A 20,020-nucleotide genomic window follows, 5' to 3' on the forward strand; every position below is an offset into this window, starting at 1 on the left:
AACACCTCTAAAAATCACCACTTGTGTAGTTTCACACTGCAGTTCCCAAAATGGTGTCCAAGGGATTATTTCTTGAGGGGAAAAATGGTCCCTTCTACAGGGAGTTGTTTTAGGCAAGGGAAGTGAAATTTGGAGGGGAAAGGGTGATGGTTTTTGGTTTTTATTTTTCTTTATGTGCCTCAACCCCTCCTTTTCTGGGCCCTGGTGAGGAGGAAGTGGGACACGTGGGCTTGTAGCTATTTTGGGTAGTCCTGCAAGCGACCAGACTGAGTACACGCCCTGAGGCAATGCAGAGGTGCTATTCTGACCAGAGCCGAGTGGGTCACCATCTGCAGAGCTGTGCCCCCACCTCCCACAGCCTCTAACGTCAGAGACACCGAAAGCCAAGGTAAGAGAAAATCCCGCACCAAACGTGACAATCTATTTACAGCCTGAACTGCTGCCACAATTTACTGGTTTAGCAGATACAGTAAAGCTGCAGGGTCGCTGAAGGAGCAGTGCAGGTACCATCCTCTCCACATGTGAGAGCAGGGCGGGGAGCCCAGTGCGTCCCCACAGCCGCAGCGCTCGGCCTGCAGGCTGATGAAGCTGGGCAGGCGCCGCGGGCGGACTGCAGTCGCTCTATCTGCACCTATTTACCTTCACTGCGGCTAAGAACCTGTCCAAAAGGCTGATGGCCAGGGCGAGCGTTTCTGGATAAAGGTGGAACTGGTATTTGAGCTTGGCCAGCCACTGAATGACCTCATCCCTCTGCTTTGGAGAAATGGCTACATCCTGTTGGAGAGAAAAACAAACTGTTCTTATACACATGCCCAGCAAGTCAGGAAAGATCAAACATTTTTTACCTCTACATGAACTGTTTTCCTTTGGAAAAGGGGTCCCTTGAGCCAGCCTCTATCACCACTTAGTTCTTGCTGTTACCCCATCCCAAGAAATCTGCTCTGGAAAAGACAGTTTTCCCTATAGCACACTCCTCCTCACTCAGAAATGTCATGTACAGTGGGGAAAGAAGGAAGGGTGTCAGATTTTCCCAGGTACTGCTGGTGTGTTCTCTGACTCAGCTCTGAGAGATTTCATGTTTTTAAGCTCCTTGGGAGGAGGCAGATACACCCAAGTGCCCACCTTGAACTAACCCAGACATGGCCTGGGAGGAGGGCGGGTGCCCAGCTCCTGACAAGCAGAAGAGGGGAGGGGCTGCATTGGTATTTTGAGAGGAAAGGTTTCTCTTGCCCTCAAATTATGTGGATGTTTTTAGCTCAGCCTATGTTAAAAAAAAAAAGAAAATTCCAAACAGCTCACAAAAACCCTTTAAGCAGTACAGTTAACTGTGAGCTGGGGTAAAAGCAGGTACAATTTCACCTCAGGAAGTCTGCGTTTGGGTTTTTTTTTTAAACTTTTTGGCCCAAGTGACCACTATTGATTTGTTTGGACAGTAGCTGAATTTCAACCACACATACAGATCAGTCACTGACATAAAATCTTTCCCTCTGACTTGCTTCAGGAAATATTTACCGCTTTTCTAGAGCCTTTTCAGTTCAATCAAGCAGATGTCTGGTCTCACTTCAGTAAGGATTATTCAGGGTGATGGGCAAGGATGTGTCCCGAAGTGAACCCAGACAAATTTCTTGTGCTACGCTTGGGGTCCTTGTCTCTTTTGGCTACTGCTGAGATGGTTTTAGAGGAATAAGTGTAATGAGATGCTGGCTGACCAGTTCCTGTGGAGATGCAAGAGAAGGCCTTGTGCAAACAAACAGCATGGCCAGGCTGGGCTGCAGCAACAACACACGTGGGAAGTAGTAGAATTTGAGAAAATAAACCCAGCCAATATCAATGCAGAATAAATCCTCGGGGCTACATCCATCTCCAAAGTACCCTGTGTGCCTTACGTGGCACATTGGTAGAGCAACACCATCTCTGCCTGCCAAACCTGCCTTTGGTGCTACCTCAGGTGCTGCCCTGAGTAGAACATAGTCCTGCCTTGTTGTCCCTCCTGAAGCCCCAGTGCTGCAATGGTGTCAGCAGGTCTGTCTGACCCAGACAGGACCTCAGGATGCCACCCGTTTACAGTGTAGCTTGTTAAAAAAGCACTGCTCCTGCAGCAAAGCCTGGCGGGTGCAGCCGGGCCTGGAATGGGCACAGAAGGGAGCAGCAGCAGGGAAGAGGAAGTTCCTTGTTGCTTTCTTCCTTATGCCCGTTTATACATGGTGAGACAAAGCCATACAACAGGGTTTACAACTGTGGCCAGGTTTGGACAGGATTGTGGATTTAGAAGGTTTCAAGCATCTGGAATGGGCCTGGGCCATTGGTGGGCATGGGGGAGCTGCACCAGCCGGGCTGTGGCCTCTGCCTCCTGTTTCTGCTCTAGAGGGGCAAAGAATGGCACCAGCTCCTTGCTGGGGAGGCAGAGCCACGCCTCAGCAGCGTGGGGGGACCGTCCCCATTCCCTGCCGATGCTGCAAACCCCATTCCTGGCAAATTCCAGCAGAAAGGAACATTAGGCTCAGTGGCTCCTGGCAGCATCTGCCCCAGCTCAGCGTTCTTTGCCCTGCACCTTTTGCCAAAGCAGAAGAAAACAGCACATCTGGAAAGGTAGGATCAGCTTCTCATCTGCCTCTCGGTCTCCAGTGCTCCCAGCATCTGTCCTTGTTTCTTCTTGCCTTCTATGGGCAATGTGAGGCCAAAAGGTGAAGTTTCAGATTTGGAGTTAGTTTTAAATGGCGAGGCTGTTAACATACAAGAATAGCAACGGTGCAGAGGCAGTCCCTGATAGCAGCTGCCCTTCCCATGAGAAAAAGCAATGGGGTGTAATCTAAACCACTGCAGACCAACAGTGTACCTCAGGAAGATGTAAAATTAAACCGAACAAAAACCAGCCCCTCCAGCACACCATGTTCCTGTACTACACAGGAACAACAGCAAACCGAACTCATGTCTCGGTCTGTGCACGGCAGAAGTAAGGCTCCAAAATAAAATCTGGCTGCTGAAGAGCTATCTGGAGAGTCAAAGGGAAGGAGGGGAATCTTCAGCACTTCTCTGCAGTAATACCAGTCCTACAAAAAGTTTGTCTACTCCAGCCTCTAACTGCAAATGCAGGAGCACGAAGGCAGGGGGAGAGTTCCCACACACAGAAAAGAGGGCAATTTAAACCACCTCCTGTCAGCACCAGGGAAGTTCGTTAGGGCCTGTTTTTAAGAGGCAGAAAGAATGGTTCCACCCCACCCATGAACCCTGCCCCTATGTCCAAGCAAGGAGCTTCCCTTACAAACGTATTGGGCCTCATCCCTCTACCTCAGCAGTGTACCTGTCATCCTAGTAACACAAACAAGCAATGCAGCCCTGGAAAATTAATTAAGGGGCAAGGCCACTGTTCCTTAGTTACCTACAGTGAAAAAAGAAAATGAAACGCTGCGGTGGCTGAAAGTAGAAAAGTCCCTGTGGGCTGGAAAGCGAAAGTTCCTCTTTGCTGCGGGGTACTTCCCATCCGTCCCGCCGCGCACCCGTCTGCCTGTGGCCGGCTCTTCGCTCTGCTGCCACAAACCCGCTGCTGCAGAACCCAGCCCCCGGGCTGGAAGAGCGCGCTGGCGGAGCGTGACAGCTCTAATTAGGGAAAATTAACCCAGGCCCAGCAACAGCAGACTCGGTTTTCACACAGCAGCAGCAGGTTGCTGCGAGACAGCCCTGACAACCGCCCTCAGGACCAAAGGACAATCCATCTCCTCGGGCCAGAGGCTATGACTCCGCCTCCAGAGCACGAGCACGGTATGTTTGAAAAATGCAGTCTAAAATAAATATTATCTGTGAACTCAAGCATGACTCCATTTTACTGCTGCCTAATCTAGGAAAACCACCTTACCTGATGATTATTTTTCTTTACTCTCTGCTGTTCCAGACAGAGATGTTTTGCTCTTTCCCCTATTTGTTATTGCCTAGTTCCGCTTGGGGAGCAAGCAGATGACCTTGATCAGGACTGGGAAGCTTCCGAAAAGGGCAGCTGTAGGAAGGACGCAAGGTTCTTCCTTGGGTCTCAGGGTTGCTGGTTTTGCACCAGAGTGACCCCCGACTGTCGCCCACTGGGTTGTGCCTCGCAGGGAGCAGCTGGGAGCTCGAGGTGCTCTCCCGGTACTGTTCCAAAGCAGCGTTTCCCAAGGCTGGCCAGGGGTTCAGTGGTGGCAGAGAGCTGGAGGGGTGTGGGCTCTGCCGTTTGGCAGGGTGAGGGGCATGGGCATGGGGAGGGAGGTTACTGCTGGCAATGCTCAAGAGCTGTGTGCAGGAGCCTCCCAGCGCTTTGCCAAATCCATAACACAGCCTCTGCTTCGCCCGCAGGATAAAACAGGCACCAGAAGGTTGAAAGGCAGACCCAAGGTCATGCGGGGAGAGAGTGGAAAAACTGGAAATGAACTGAGGTCTCCTGAGGCCTCAGGAGGTACAGAGAATACAGCAGAAGACAGAAAGAAAGAGGGAGAACAGGCAAGAAAGGTAAAATGATAGTAGTGGCATTCTTCTTCCTGTAAGAAACTCCTGTGGCTTACACTCCTCTCTGCTGCCAAGTTACTTGGTAACATGCAAAAGCAACCTTTGACCAGTCTTTACTGCTCAGTTTCTCAAGCCTTAATCACATGATGACTTCTGAATGCCACCTGCAAACTGTATAACCTAAGAGGGAGAAAAAAAAGAAGGAACAAAAAAAAAGAAACTGATGAAACTCCTTCAGAAGCACTAGCAGGGTTCCAGCCTCAGCCCACCTGTTGTTCCAGGCTGAAAAGCCCCTGTGAGATCTGGCTTCCACAGACTGCAAATACCTGGAGCCAGTGGCCTCCATTTAGAGAAAGGAAACTAAAAGAAATACACATGCCAGGAGGAAATGGCAGTTTTCAGACAAAAAGGAAAAAGGAAACAGAAAAATTACACACATTAAATAATCAAGTCCCCCACAGATTCTGCAGCTTGGACTGAAAATGTAAAGTCTTCCTGTTCCTGTAACTATGAGTTTCTTTCTTTCTTTCAAAGATCTCAACTCTGACACATACTTAGAAACTGAATTTGTTCTGGTTTTTAAAATTAGAACCAAAAATGTCTCCTAAGGAGTCTAAACTGCAAACTGACTCCTGAACCATTACTGCAGAAGTGGGGCAACATGTGGCAGTTTGAAAAGTGGGGAGTCACGACCAGCAGGAAGAGGAACGTGTGACTACAGCCAGAGGGCTTTCAGCAGCCCCACGGGCCAGGGTTCCCCCAGGGCAGAAGCCGTCTGCGTGCTGCCTTCTCAGCCCGACCCTCACACGTCTGACGTGTGTGCACCCAGAGATCCCAATCCAATCGAACGGTTATTTACTGCCAGAAAACACTGGAGAGTACAGCAGCCCAGCTGGCAAAGTCAGTGTCAGAACTGGTATGTAGAAGGTTACAAAGAAGAAGACAGAGTTCTGGGGCTGGAAATTCCAGAAGCAGAAATCCTAGGAGACAAGAGCAGAGGGCCAGGAAATGCTCCCAAGCACAGACCTCAGCGACATGGTCCCAGTGCAGGGGAGTAGGTGGCACAGGTGAGAACCTCATCTCAAGATGGCAACGGCACAATCCTGCAAGGAACTGCCTGGAAGAGCAGCTGATGAAGGTGGTGGTTTCCGAGCCACCAGAATCAACTGCACAGAGGCAGATGTAAGCACCTTGTCCCCATGAAATAAATCTTCACACAGGAATCTGGTTTGGTTCCACTTTCTGAGTCCCTAAGCTAGCTTGTTAGGCTGTAATCTTACCTCCCTATATTATAACCACTAAGCCCAGGAATACTGCCAGCATATGGAATGACAGGCTGGTTTACCAGAAACCAGGGTCTCCAATTGTATGTGCCCAAAGACAGCTGTGGCTACAAGACACTCAACACCTCTGGCAACCAAGTCACTTATTTGGAAACCTAAACATGGGTTAACAAAACTAATGCAGAGCCCCTTAAAAACAGATTTGCTCCTAACACAACAAGAGCAGTTTCCTGTTTGCCAGCCAGAAGCACCAAACACCTGCACGGATGAGCCCTATGAATTAATGATGGGGCTGGCTCTGAGCCCCTTGATGTGGCTATTTCTGCCCAGCCCAGCAAGAAAGCAGCAGGAACTCTGCGACACTTGTCCTCCCGATTCATGCTTTGTTTTAAACGAAACTTTGTGGGGCTCATGGGCATTTCTGAGTGCACGCTGCCTCTGCAAATGCAGTTCAGGCTGTGTAAGGCTGAGTGATGTGGTCCAACCTCCCAGCTGGCCCTGCTGCAAAACTTGAGCAGGAGGTTGGAGCTATGGACCCTCCTACAGTCCCTTCCACCCTCAATTCTCCTCCAGGCCTACGAGAACATTCCTGGCTCTGCTGCCCTAGACACAAGCTTGCACCCTGCTCTGTAGACAGTCCTCTTCACTCAGTGGGGTACTTCTGACAGTGCCTGACAACATCAGATCCTCCTCTGGCTTCAGCTGCAGCCTACCCTGCAGAACGAGGTTGATTTACACAAGGGAAGAATCTGGCCCAGAATGGCAAAAGGTGGCAAACTCAGGTTTCTGCTGTGAATTTGCTGTCTCAGGGGAGGCCCGAGCCAAGGCAGCGGTGACAGTTCACGAGACATCGTTTTGTGTGGAAAGGAAGCAGAACTTCAACACCGTTATTTGGGAACTTAGTCCCAGAAAAATGAAGCTGGTTTTAAGAACTGTTGCAGAGTTGGTGCCCGCTAGAAATGTGCGTTAATTATGCACACCATTTGTCACATGGATTGAGACAATATAGGTGGGTGCTCTCACAGGCAAGGCAGAGCTGTGACGCTGTGAGCTGTGTGGTGCGTCCTGTACCCCTGCCTGCAAGCTACGGCCTCAAATAAAAAACTCATCGCTTACTTCAGAGGCTAATTTCCCAGGCCTCGAGCAGAAGGTAATTTCTCATGCAACAGCTTCAGTTGTTCACGTAAAAATACACCAGAGGATACTCTCATGCCTTTATTAAAATGAACGATGTGAAGAAGAGATGTTACCTGATTGGGCTGAATTTTCGGCACATGTGCTTTCCACATTTGAGCTTCCCTAGAGATTGCCGTCTCCAGAAGGAGAGACAACCTCTGGCTCTCCAGGGGTCCTGAAAACTTCATGGTAACCCTTGGATCCACCTGCCACCCAGCTGGATACAGCTACCTGCAAAACCAAAGACAGCCTGGTGAAATACTGAGCCGTGCCTGTCCGGTAAAACTGAGAGAAAGAAAGCACCCAGCTGACTAAAGCTGCAAGAAATGGAACAGGCCCCTCTGTAACAGACAGGGATGGGGTACTTGGCAAACCTGCCCCAGGAAACCCAAACCAGCTGGCTCAGATTCAGATGAACCTGGACCAAAACTGTCCACACCACCTCTGTGGGCTGGAGAGTCCTGCCACTTTGAGGCCTTCTGCTTCTCTATCATGTAGGCAATCTGGCAAGACCTCTCCTGCTTCAGCAGCATGAAAATGTTGAAGTGTTCTATGGAAAATACTTGAGAAGAGGGAGAAGCTGCCTGGCAGATATTAAGGGAACTTGAGGAAATTGGTTTCCCTGGCCCAATTCTTGTTGAAGTTAAAACCAGTCCACCAGTGACTTCAAAGGAAGTTAAGCCTGACATTCAAACGTTTTTCAAAAATCCCAGGCTCGGCGTCTGGCTGGTGCCAGCCTCGCCCCAGTACTCCCAGCAGCAACGGGAAGTTCTGTGCAGAACAGAGGAATGCTTGTTTGAGAGCTGAAATGATTTACAAACCGAAGCCTGACAGAAAAGATCAATGTTTCCCCTCTCTGCATGCCATGGTTTGTATTCTCACAGAAGCTGACACCTGCTTCATGTGCAATGCAGATGTGCCAGGGGGTTCTGAAAGGTCCCCCTCCAGTCTAATTGCTCTGAAAATATGTTGGATCCACAAACTTTAGGGCCCATCTCTAATTTTAGATAGGAAATGTGTTTTAAAGGAGGGAAAAAAGTGGTAAACCCAGTGACAACCTTTGCAAAGCACGAACTGACTACAAGCCAGGTAATTGATGGAGAAAATTTCTGCAAGGCCTATGGTACACAGAAACCCCTGCTTCCACCTGCAGAAGTGATCCTAAAAAGCCTAAAATTCCAACCAAAACACTTTGCTATGCAAGAAAACAGAAAAAAAGGCAATTCTCCCGGCCCTAGTGCAGCCTCACTCAGCAGTGACAGCACGTCAAGAAACTTGTAAATTTGAAATGAAAATCAGAGGCAAGATTTATGGGTTTTTTTTTTAAGGCAATAGATCCTACCACCTGCTTTTCAAACAGACATGATCTGATTGAGAAATTTATTCAGATTGTTCTAATACCATGACTCTGGCCGCAAGTTTCTTGACAGTATTAAATCAATTAGGCAAAACAATTCAGCCCTGAGGGGTAAATACATGGGAAAGTTATTTAAACTTTCAGTTTTTCCTGTGAGCTCTTACGAAATCTCCAACGGGTGGATATTGGCCGAAGCTGCCCAGGCTGTTTGCTAAAGTCAGGTTTGTTAATCCACCGGTTTATGCTGTATTTACAGGAAATAAGGCAACATGTGGAAGCAGAGAAAATAAACAAGATTCCCAGTGAAAACAATCGTTTTATCATAAATGACAACAACAGGAACAAATGAAGATTCAGAGCTCTTTCACAGAGTTAAGGGAAACTCTAGAACTAATAGTTTTGCATTTGTATTTCTTTTCTAAACCTTAGGGTGATCCTGATGCTACCACTGTAAATGGGGCTGCCAGTGAAGCTGAAGGGGAAACAGGGATGTGCATTCACAGCCTCCTCTCTACCTGCAGCTTATTCCCTGGGGGGGCTGCGTTAGCAGCTCATTAACTTCCCGTCAGACACAACCGGTTTGCCCTGGGGGCTGGTTCCCAGAGGCCGGATCACCCACCATTTCCAGAGCCATCAGCACTTCCAAAGGAGGTAGGAAATCAACTCAAGAGGCCCAGAAAAGGGGTTTCTTTAGATCTGTGCAGACCAGAACACGGATTTTAAAAAAAATTATTATTTAACTTAGGCTGCAGATCGTCCATTGCTACCTAGCAGGTAATGCTAGCTGGGTAACATCCAACCTACAACGTCCCATCACCTCCAGCCTCTCACACCCCACCTGCAGAGACAGCGATGAAAGGTGTTACGCAAGCAGGTGGTGTTGCACAAGGTGGAATACGTGCACGGAGAAAAATGGCGAAGTAGGTGAGGACCAGACCCAAAACTTGGCCAAGCCAGGGGACCAGCACCGAGCACCAGGAGCCAGCGAGCTCCTTGTTGCACGTGTGTGAGAAAATAAAGAGAAGCTGTATTCAGCCCACCTGGGTCCCCTGGTATGAAATATTGATGGTCTTTTCTTGGCTTTGCTACCCCTCAAAACACTGGACAAAACACATGAAAAATGGCAGGCCAAAGTGAGCATCCTCAGGCACCATTCTTTTCTTCTGCTGTGACTCACAAGCATTCCCACTGTATTTACAACACAAATGGGTTTCACAGGCCTCTGGGCCCAGAAAAGACCTTTTCATTACTCTGAGCCTTTTTTAGGTTGTCCCTGTACTGCCTCAGCAGGTCAGTGGCCCCAGCAGAGAGCTCAGGGGTGACCCTGGAGCACCCTGAAATCCTAAGGACTCTCCAAGGGACATTTTTAATGAGCAGTGATGCCAACTCTTCTTGTGTTGCCAAGGGGAAAAGAGAAGGCAAAATAACCTTTCCTTTCTGAACCAGGGAGGTAATTCAAAGAGAGCTGAGGCACAATAACCTTTATAAGGAAAAAAAAAGAGACGAGAAATGACGAGCTTGAAAGTTTCCCTTGGAGCAACAGTGGTGCACAGACTTTTCCAGCACCGTGAGCACGCCGGGCAACTGGCCAAGCACCCCGTGGGCTGCAGTGAGTTTGCATCTAAATTTACATGGCTCTTAATCAGATAAACGCACTCCACTGAAAAAAACAAAACAAAACAAAACAAAACAAAACAAAACAAAACAAAACAAAACAAAACAAAACAAAACAAAACAAAACAAAACAAAACAAAACAAAACAAAACAAAACAAAACAAAACAAAAAAAAAACCAAAAAAAACCAACAAACCACCAGTGAGCTCTGCAGTGCTTCACCAAACCAAAGGGAGCCACTGCAGAGAGGAGGAGAAATGAGAGGGGACCCCACAGCTTCCTGAAATCCAGTGTATGGAAGTCAGGTGAGGACCGTAGAGGGACTGGAGCTCTTCTCTCTGCCCAGATCAAGATGATAAAACCTGAGCAGTGCAAAAAAGCAACATCAAAGCTCCCATCAGCCGTGAAGACTGAGCCCACAAGACCCATGGGGAACCGCTGAAGCCGTGGCAGCCACCATAAAGTAGCTCACCCTAGCTTTCCGTTTTCCTGATTTAAAATTAAACTTCAGCTCCAGGGTGGTAGTTGCTGCGGTTTGTTTTCTGTGGTCACTTTGGGAGCTTTTAAACCACTGTTCAAACAGTTCTTAAAGTTTCCTCATCTTCACTGGAAGGTCAACTAGTTACACTGAAACTTCTTAAGGAACAGCTGGAAAGCTAGTGAAGGAGAAGTGAGCCAAGATAACACACTAGGCTTTGCTTTGACGTCTGCTGTGAACAAAGTCCCAAGCTGCAGGTTGAATCTTGCTCTGAAATTTGAGAGTCAAAACCTTGGTGTGAGGTTTTCATTTGTAAGTCATTGAAAACCATCTGCCTATCCATTAAAAATAGCCCGACTTGGTGCACGAAACATAACCCATCTCATAAAGCTCTTTTTGATCCAGGTTTACAGCTGACTCAACTTAAAGCAGTACTTTCAGTTTCCCTAGAGAAGTTCTGTGCTGCTGAACGCTGCAGGCTACAGGTTTCAAAGGCAGTTCTGTGTGTGCAGTAACTGGGGCAGAGCTACCGATCCAGGACCACATTTTAAGCTGGGGGGTGTGCATTTGTGCAGGATGCAAAATAATCCATTTTTTTCCCCCTTTTTTTTCTTTGTAATCACTTGCACAGCCAATGAAAAGTGCGTCCTGCAGACAAAAGATGCAGTTACAGGAACTTATTATCCACTGGTAGAACAAGCTTCTAACAGAGTTCCTGCTCTTCCTCCGTCTCCAGTTACAGTTCAACTGTGCCAATACAACTGGGCTGCAAACAGGATCACTGACATCATTCAGGACAATAATCAAAACCTCTTTAGTTCTGATTTCGTTATGGATTGGCTTAGGGTTTTATTTGTTTGTTTTTTAGAAATACAGATAACTTCATAAACCATTAACAAGATCCCTAGTAGAGACAGCCTAAACCCCACTACCTTTGTTCAGCACATAAATGCAGGTGCCTTCTGGACAAGAGGGGTAATTCCAACCGAGCGTAACCACCCCTTGCGCTTCTGCAGGCCTTGGAGGTATTTTCAGCAGCCAAATCTGCTTCAGCTTTAGCAAGCACTAACTCAGTCTTCCAGAGGGCCTGAGAGCAGCCTTTTCTGGGCGGGGGCGGAGGGTGAAGCGGCAGAGGGGAAGGCGCTGCAGCCAGCCATCTGTGATCTCACACGATCCAAGTGGGTTCCACCGCTAGAAGAAATGGTCCAACTGCAAGCTGTGATGAGAAGTCTCAAAGCCGTGGGCAAGGGGGTGGGATGGATGTTAATTTTAGTATCTGGAGCTTAACTCTTTCCTCACCCTATGGTAGTAAACCAGACTGGAAATTTATGCCAGGCAGGATAAATGTTACAGTGCTGCTTCCATCCATGAAGAAAAAAGCAGCAGGCACAGACTACTTTGACAATTCTACCTAATTTCTGTGTGACAGAACTGTTCTAAGAGGACACGGTTTCTGTGGTTTAGAGAGTAAAACTTCCCCCGGATGTCTCACCACTGGCCATCAGTGCCTAGCTTTCTGGACTGGTGTGGGTTAAAGCCAACTGGTTTGAGTTGCAGAAAGCAAATCATGTTGCAGCCTGGTTAGTGGAAGTAGCTTGAGAGTTGTGAGGCAATAGATAATCTTCTTCTAGTTAAAGGACTGGGAATAAAAGTTTGGGAACGTAGGTTCAAATTTCAACATCTAAATGAGCGAGTGGATGTGAAACAACAAAGTGACTTCTATAGAATGAATACTAATATATATTAAAATAAGAATGCGTTCCCCTGTGAGAAACGCCGTAGCATCAAACATAAATGTGCCCCAGGGACGCAGATGATATTGCACCTTTAACAAGCAGCACATTTGACTTGTGTAGAAGGCAGCCAAGAGACCTACATTCGGAAAGGGGTAATAATTTTATTCAGGGCCCTTGCCACTTGCCTGCATGACTCACGCAGCGCTAACTAACTCCCACAACCTGCTACAAAGGCAAGCCTGTGAGATGTTTTGGCAGCATCCTTCGGGCAGGCTCATGTGCATCACATGCTCACCACTTCTTTTCCTCCAACCAGATTTTTCCTGGGAGTGCACATAAAGTTGACCTCATTTTAGTGCCGGTTTTCCAAACATTTTAAAGAAACCCGCTCGTGAAAAACACAGGGCTGCAACTGCAAAAGGAGAATGCAGAGCAGTGTTTTGATGGGAGGGAAGGGAATGGAGGCGTTTGAAGTCTGTTTTGAAACAGAGAGATCCCAGGGCCTATTTAGCAACTCCAAGAGCTCTCTGGAGAGGGCTGCATCACGGCCAGCAGCAGCACACTCTTCTCACCACCATCTTCTGTGTCTACTCTCTTCAAAGAGGAAAGCTCAGATGCAATTTGTCACAGCACCATCGATGCTTTGAGATTAGTAGAGCGATGTGGTAGAAAACAGGAAGCCAATCAGAATCTGCAGGATGAAATATTCTTTCTCTTCGCTTTGTAAAATCTGTGCCTGCTGCCCAGCTTCTTCTCTCCTGCATCTGGGGACCATAAACCAGACCAGTGCCAAGAATTTCCTCTTGTGATGCTTCACTCCCCAAACCTCATCCCTGAGACCAGGATTTCACTATTCATGTGAAACTTAAATGTTATTTTGCAAAGTCGGGACTTGTGAAAAACAAGGTGGAAGATGAACTCCTGCCTGAACTCTCAGACAATGTCACCATTCTTCCCCCTGGCCAGGCAGGCCTGCGTCCAGAGCCAGGCCTGCCCTACCCCTTCTCCGGTGACTCCAGTTGAGGTTTGCGTTTCCTTTTTGTCCCAGCAACTGCCAAGACGGGTCCATCCAAACAATGTTTGCCCAGAAAGGTCTTTGGTCAGCAACAGCTTGAATTTTCTGTGCTGCAGCTCACTAGCGATGCAAACAAGCTGCTCCAATCCCAGCCTGAGGCAGCGTGGGGCAACGAACCAAGTAAACCATGGCTGAAAGGTAAACCCAGGATCCAGGCCTAGGAGACCAGCTCCAGCTGCGCAATGTGTGAATTTGATGCAAAGAGGAGATAAAACTCAATATACTTCAATGTTGTGCTGTTAGATTTTGGTTTATTTGAACCCAAAAATCGATGGAAAAGTTATTAACTGGTGGAGGCTGGTTGCTTGAATGGATGAAATGAAGCAAAACCAAAACCCCTGCAAATCAAAGCCCCTCTGTGCCATTGTAGGAACACTTGCAAAAGAAATTCCCACGTTTTATACTGTTTCAACACCGTGGGCCCATCATGTGGCTGCTGATATGCATAAAAGATATCTGGGTTCTGCTTTGGACTTTCTGGATCTTCTGGGGCCATGGTCCAGGATCAATAGGAAGCACCTGGGAACACTGAGAAACTTCAGGGTGTTGCTGTTGCTAGGCAAGGACAATGGAAGTTGAGCTGCAAGGCCTAAGAAAGTTCTAGCAGCTTCTAACCAGCATCATAAGCTGCCCTTCACCCAGGGTTCAACTGCACCCTATTTAGGGAGGGTCAAGCACCCTATTAGCCAGTGACTGGATGATGTCTATACAAGAGCCAGGCCCAAGACACCACCACCAAATGCAAATGTTTATGTAATGGCTGATGTGAGGGGGGGACTCAGCGAGAGCTGCTCCAGTGTGAACAGTCTCAGATATGGTGGTGGTCCACCATGGGGCACTTGTTCCAGCAGCTGTAGGAGCGGCTGCCCCTGCTAGGGTAGAGGCTTTTGAAGGAGGCAGGACTTTACATGATCCAGGGCACAGTATCATGTAAAGTGGCCTCTGAGTGTCAGGCTGCAGGGGCTGCCAAGGGCCCCTCTCCTGCAGGATATATGCTGTCTTGGAGGAGCTGTGGTGCCAAGTGAAGGAGTTCCAGGAGGAAGTAGAGCAGACTGTGCAGCATCAGACAAGTTTCATGGGAGACAGACAGGATTTTCTCTGGGACTCAGCAGCTTGAAAAGTCCCAGTTCCCATCTGCAATAGAGAAGCAGGCAGTGTTCACCTCCACCATCAATGTAAGTGAAACCTCTGGAGAAGGGCAGAAGGGGTGGCTTCTGACACTAAAAGGAAAGTTCATGCCCCACCTAAGGGCTCAGAATTACAAAACAGGTTCACCACACTAGAGAGGAGCCAGATGTGCCTTGAAGCCAAAGATATGAGCTGTCTGACCCTAAAACACCCAAGAACTCTAGAAAGGTGTGAGTGATTTTGAGTGATAGTATCCACCTGATAACCTGATCTATCATCTAGAGAGGTTTGCTGCCTGCTGAGGGCCCAGATCCAAACTGTGGAAGGACTGCCTGAGCAAGTTTTATCTACCCTTCTGACTGCTGCCCCTGTTCTTCTGTGTGGGCATCAATGATACCATCAGGAGCAACCTGGAGAGTGTCAAGTGACTACAGAGATCTGAAGGTGGCAGTCATGGACTTAGGGGCCCAGGTAATGTTCTCCTCGGTGTAGGTCAGTAGTTGTTTGCAGTACTGCTGTTGACAGCAGGATTTTGGGTTGTATGGGATTCTGCTTGTGAAGCAGCATTTGCCTGGGAGGGATGGGATCCACATCACCAAGCCGGGGAGCAGGATGGCTGACCTTAACTCCCCAAACCCCTTTTGAGAACTAGGCATTCGGGGTGCTTCTCTGAAGTACATGTATGCTTATGAACACGGTGTATGGAAAAACCATGGTAATAGAGAGACCAGTGTGCAGCTGAAAGGTTATGGTCCTGCTGGGATCACAGAGATCTGGTGGGATGGCTCCCATGGCTTCCACCACTTGGAGTGTTGTGATGGAGGGATACAGGCTCTATAGGAAATGTGTGCTGGAAAGAAGGGGGTGGTGGAGTTGCCTTTGATGTGAAAGAACATCTGGAATGTATGGAGATTTGCCTGGGGATGGACAGGGAGCCAGCTGAGAGCTTATGGGTAAGTTTTAAAGAGAAAATGGACATGGGTGACTCTGCAGTGGGTGCAAAAATAAGTAGAAGAGGTCTGCTGCAGACAGCTTGCTTGCAGACCCTGGCTCTCAGAGGGGGCTCCAGCCACCCTGTCACATGCAGGAGAAACAACACAGCAGAGCACAAGCAATCCAGGAGGTTCCTGGAGTGTGTTGATAACACCTTCCTGACCCAAGCAATAGAGAAGCTAAAGAAGAGAGGGGTTCTGCTGGAGCTCATAGTCTCCTACAAAAAGGGTCTTGTTGGGGATGGGAAGCATACTTGAGTGCTGTGTCTAGTTCAGGGCTCCCCAGAACTGGAGATGTGGACATACTGGAAAGAGTCCAGTAAAGAACCAGTAATATGATGGACTGAAGCATCTCTCCTACAAGGAAAGGCTGAGGAGAGAGCTGGGACTGCTCAGCCTGGCAAGAGAACATTTTGGGGAGGGAGGAATCCTACTAATGTATAAAAAGGCTTAAGATAGGGCACAAAGAAGGCAGAGCCAGGCTCTCCTTAGTGGTGTTCAGTGACAGGAACAGAAGCAAGGGACACAAACTGAAACACAGGTTCCCTCTAAACATCAGGAACACTTCTTTACTCCAAGGGCAACAGAGCATTGGCAGGGATTGCCCGGAGAGGCTGCAGAGGCCATCCTTGGGAGATGTTGACAAGACATCTGGCCGTGGCACAGGGCAGCTGGCTTTAGGGGGCCCTGCTTGAGCAGGGAGGTTGGACAAAATGACCTTCAGAGGTCCCTTCTGGCCTCAGTCACTCTGTTCTTCAGGGCTTTAGGTTCAAAATAGGTTGGTTGTGAGGGCTCAGCTGGATGCTCAGAGCAGCTCACCAGTTCTTCAGGCTGCAAATGCTGAAAGCAGAGCAGGAAGGCTTTAAAAAAAAACAGGCAAACCAAACCTGGCATTATGTAATGTCTCACTGCTAGTCTCCTAAAAGCAACACATATACAGCGTGATTCACTTCTCCCGTCACCAATATAACTTGGTATAAATCAACAGTAACTTGAAGGAAGCCACTCTGAGGGAAATTAAGCTCATAAAGTATGAGAGAGCAGTAATTTCATAAAATAGGGCCAGAGGCTTTCAAGCTTGTAAAAGCCAACTCTACAAGCAAGGGCCAACAGGCATTCAGAATCTAAAGCATCACGCACCACCTTTTGAGTAATATAATCCCCTGAAACCAAGTAAATACAATGCCTCTGTGGGCAGACACAGAAAGGATTCAGCAGTAGCTCCTTTTGTCTTTCAGCAGTAGTTGGTCATTAACATAAATGAGCAGCAACAAAACCAAACAAGTTTATACCCAGTTTAACTCCCACATCCCAAAAATGTGTAACTACAATGGCTTGATTCCTCTCGACAACAACAGAAGGGAATTTTATCTGAAAGCATAAACGCTCACGGAGGCCAATATTTCCTTTTGCAGTTTCTGATTGGCTTCAGGGTAAATTATGAGTGATTACATCTAATATGGGGATACAGCGCGAGGCACTAAAAAGAGCTAATTATGAGGAAAGGAGGAATTATCTGCTGTTGAAACAATGGATCAATTATGAGGTACAGCCCAGTAGCTGCAGAGCAGCATTCTTAGGCTCTGAGGGTACTGTCTCCCCTTTCTCATGAACCAAGGAGAACCCACAGTTATAAAGCTTAATTACCCTCCGGGAGCTTGAGCTTGCTGACTAATTAGCCTCTTGTTGAGACAATACAGGAAAGGACTTAATTCCAATTGTCTGAAAAATAGGATGGCACAGGCACAGTCCTGGCTCTTCCCTATGTATTCACATCTCCTGCCCAACCAGTACGGAAGTAACAGCCTCAATATCCCTCATCTGCACAACCTAAAAGCAACGATCCTCAGCTGAAAATAAAATAACCGCTGGGAAGGAAACTTTGGGAGGTGGGGGTACTGATAATGAGAAAACAGAGTATCTGAGGCTGTATCGAATGGCAGTCAAGAGTTCTTCTGTAGTCCACGCTCCCCCAGCCAAGACACAGGATCTCACTGGATGCAGCAAAATACCACCAAAGAGGCACAAAAGCCTCTGGCAAATGGGTTTCTCTAGCACCTCCCTTCATCCCAGTAAAGAAAAGGTTTGATGTCTGGGCTGATGAGCAAAATGGAGCATCTGCAGGAACATGTTATTCATGAGCGTGCTTTTAGGCGAGTTTCTTGCGCAGCAAGCGCGAGTACCCATTATGGGTAATAAATTGGTGCGGATAACATTTGCAGTGAGCAAACACAGGAAGGGAACATTTTAGAGCACATCTGCTTTATCCTGAGACGGCAGGAGAAATCTCGGTGTCTCCCATCTGCATGACTTCACCTTGCCTCTCTAGCATCTGAAAATAGCTACTGTTGTGCTGAATTTTCACAGAAACTACTCTCTAATCTCAGTGAACCAGAATCCCCCTGAAAAGCACCTTCATGATGACCAGCCTGGATTTCCTGCCGCTTCCTTGGAGCATCCTGGTGACAAGTATCTGGGTTTGTATCTTCTCTAGCCCCATGGAGTCACAGGAGCAAAGGAAAATGGCCATAATTTCTTCCTGGGTGGGTGAGCTCTGAAACACTTTTTACATATTGCAGGGGAAGACCTTTAGACCCCTCAACTGTGTTTCACTGGATCTGGAGATAGATGTCTTCTCCTTTTCTTGTGTTTTGCTCCCTGCTTGGGCAACACAGCCTTAAGGGTTATCATTTGGCTGTTAAAATATAACATCTGGTTTTCCTGAAACCACTGGTCCTGCACAGCCCTTTTAAAACCTCTCTGTCAGGCTACAGAGCAGTGTGAAATAAAACTGTGTATCTATCCCTTCTATCACCCAGTCAAGCTGGATAACTTCCAACAGCATGACAGCTGCACCAACTTTTATTTCCTAAAAAGTGTCACGTAAAAAGAGAAAGATTAAACCTGTGAATCTATGTGCTCCCAACAAGCCAGTTCAGCGTGAGGTCAGGATGAATTACCGCCTCCACCAGCGGGCTGCTGCGGGTGTGCAGAGCAAAGCACCTCGCACGCAGGCCCTGGGGGAAGGCACCTTCCACCACACCACCACACTCAGCTTCTCGTTTCTGTTGCCTGCACGCTGGGAAGCAGGTGAGCACAGGGAAAGTGAGAGGGGAAAATGCAGGAGATGGTTAATTACAGGGGAGATGCTCAAAGCTGTGACAAGTGAAAAACTTGGGTCCACCTGACTTGCAAAGTATCCCAGAGCAACAATGCAAGCAAAGGTAGTGTCACTGAACAGCCTCCTGCTTGGACCCAAGTTTAGTTAAACCAATAAATCCCTGTAAATATTACAATAATAATTAGAATAGGAAAATAACACGTTGATTGCATAGACGTTTTAATATAATATATGTAGCTCTGGATACTACATTGCCCTGGAAAATGCAGGTCTAGCACTTGCCTTGTCTATTCCCTCAGATCAAGTCATCCCACAGCTTCCAGGATGTAGGGGTATGGACCACAGAGCTATAACTGTTTCCCTAGAACTATACCTGAAGCAGCCCAAGGTCTGCTTTCCCAACTGGTTGTGCAGAAAAGTCCAGAGAGGCCACACAGCCAGCCTGAACAAGCCCCCCAGCTGACTGCAGATGGGACTCCTTGGTAGCCCCAGGACCTTTTGTGGAGGGAGTCCTGATAAAGTAAGGCTTTCATCATGCAATGAACAGAAGCAATCTCAGAATACTTTAAAGTACAGACCTGGAGCAAATGAAACACAGGACTTGATAAGAATACAGAATGCACACAGTAAAAGGAGTGCCTGAGATGAGCTCTGCCATAACAACCTATACACATGGTCTAAACAGGGGTGAAGGATAATTAGAAGTGTGTGTATGTAATGTATGAAAGTTCAGTTCCTGCTGGGGGAAGCCAAAAGATCAGCTTCCCACATGCCATACAAAGGTCTGCGCAGGCACAGATGAGAGTGGGCCTTCCCCCAGCTTTAGAAGCCAGCCCAACTACTTGAAAAACAAAATCAAATCGTTTGAAGGGAGCCAAAATCAAACCCTCGAGACAAGGAAAAGGTGCTGTGATTTGCTCTCTGAGAGACTAACTCCTACCCAGCCTCAACTTGCAAACCCTGGGCTCCACATACATCCCTCAGCTTTGAACTGGGGGGGCCAGGGGCCACAGCCACATCTCTCACCCCTGAAGGGAAAAGGGGGAAAATGCTCAGGAAAAGGGGAGCTTCAACACCACATGTATTTTGCTGAATTTACAGGTCCAATTAAAAAAATTGCATCCTTCTGTCTTTAAAAGGGGCTGTGCCATGTACAGGCTGCTGCAGCACACCATAGAAAGAGTATTTTTGGAGCACACAAAGGCTGGTAGTGAAAAGCACTTTTAAGCTGAGGCTCCAAACAGTCTGCCTTGTAACACCCTTATTTTTGAAACGCGAGACAATGCAGGATTGTTCCTTTTTCCCTCCTTCATAGGGTCAAGAGAGGAGGATAAGGGCACAGGTTTTCTGTGCTCAAGTTTTCAGCAAGATTTTTGGCAAATGTGCTTTCTACCGACGGCATGGAACAACCACTGGTAACCTCGCTCTCTTAAGTTCAACCCTTTGGAGATAGATTGATAGAACATAACGCTACTCTTTTTCCAAGAAAACTTTTTCCAATCGCAGGTAGGAGGGTGAAAAAAGGAGAGGAGTGCAGCCCATCTCTGCAAACGAGGTACACGAAGACAAGAGAACAAAACCCAGCCG

The 20,020-nt window shown here is 47.7% G+C and overlaps 1 protein-coding gene across 1 annotated transcript in view; it reads right to left on the reverse strand.

The window, feature by feature from the left end:
• CCNI (cyclin I) overlaps nt 1–12,423 on the reverse strand; it is a 15,499-nt gene extending 3,076 nt beyond the window's left edge. Inside the window, exons 1-3 of the mRNA XM_008945721.1 lie at nt 12,316–12,423; nt 7,007–7,163; nt 640–774 (exon numbers count right to left, since the gene is read on the reverse strand). Of these exons, the coding sequence (XP_008943969.1) occupies nt 640–774; nt 7,007–7,120 (249 nt within the window). The 5' untranslated portion in view covers nt 7,121–7,163; nt 12,316–12,423. The remainder of the gene's footprint in view (nt 1–639; nt 775–7,006; nt 7,164–12,315) is intronic.
• Nucleotides 12,424–20,020: the final 7,597 nt, after the last annotated feature.

This window comes from Merops nubicus, unplaced genomic scaffold (genome assembly GCF_000691845.1).
Source record: "Merops nubicus isolate BGI_N331 unplaced genomic scaffold, ASM69184v1 scaffold28248, whole genome shotgun sequence".
Classification (NCBI taxonomy): Eukaryota; Metazoa; Chordata; class Aves; order Coraciiformes; family Meropidae; genus Merops; species Merops nubicus.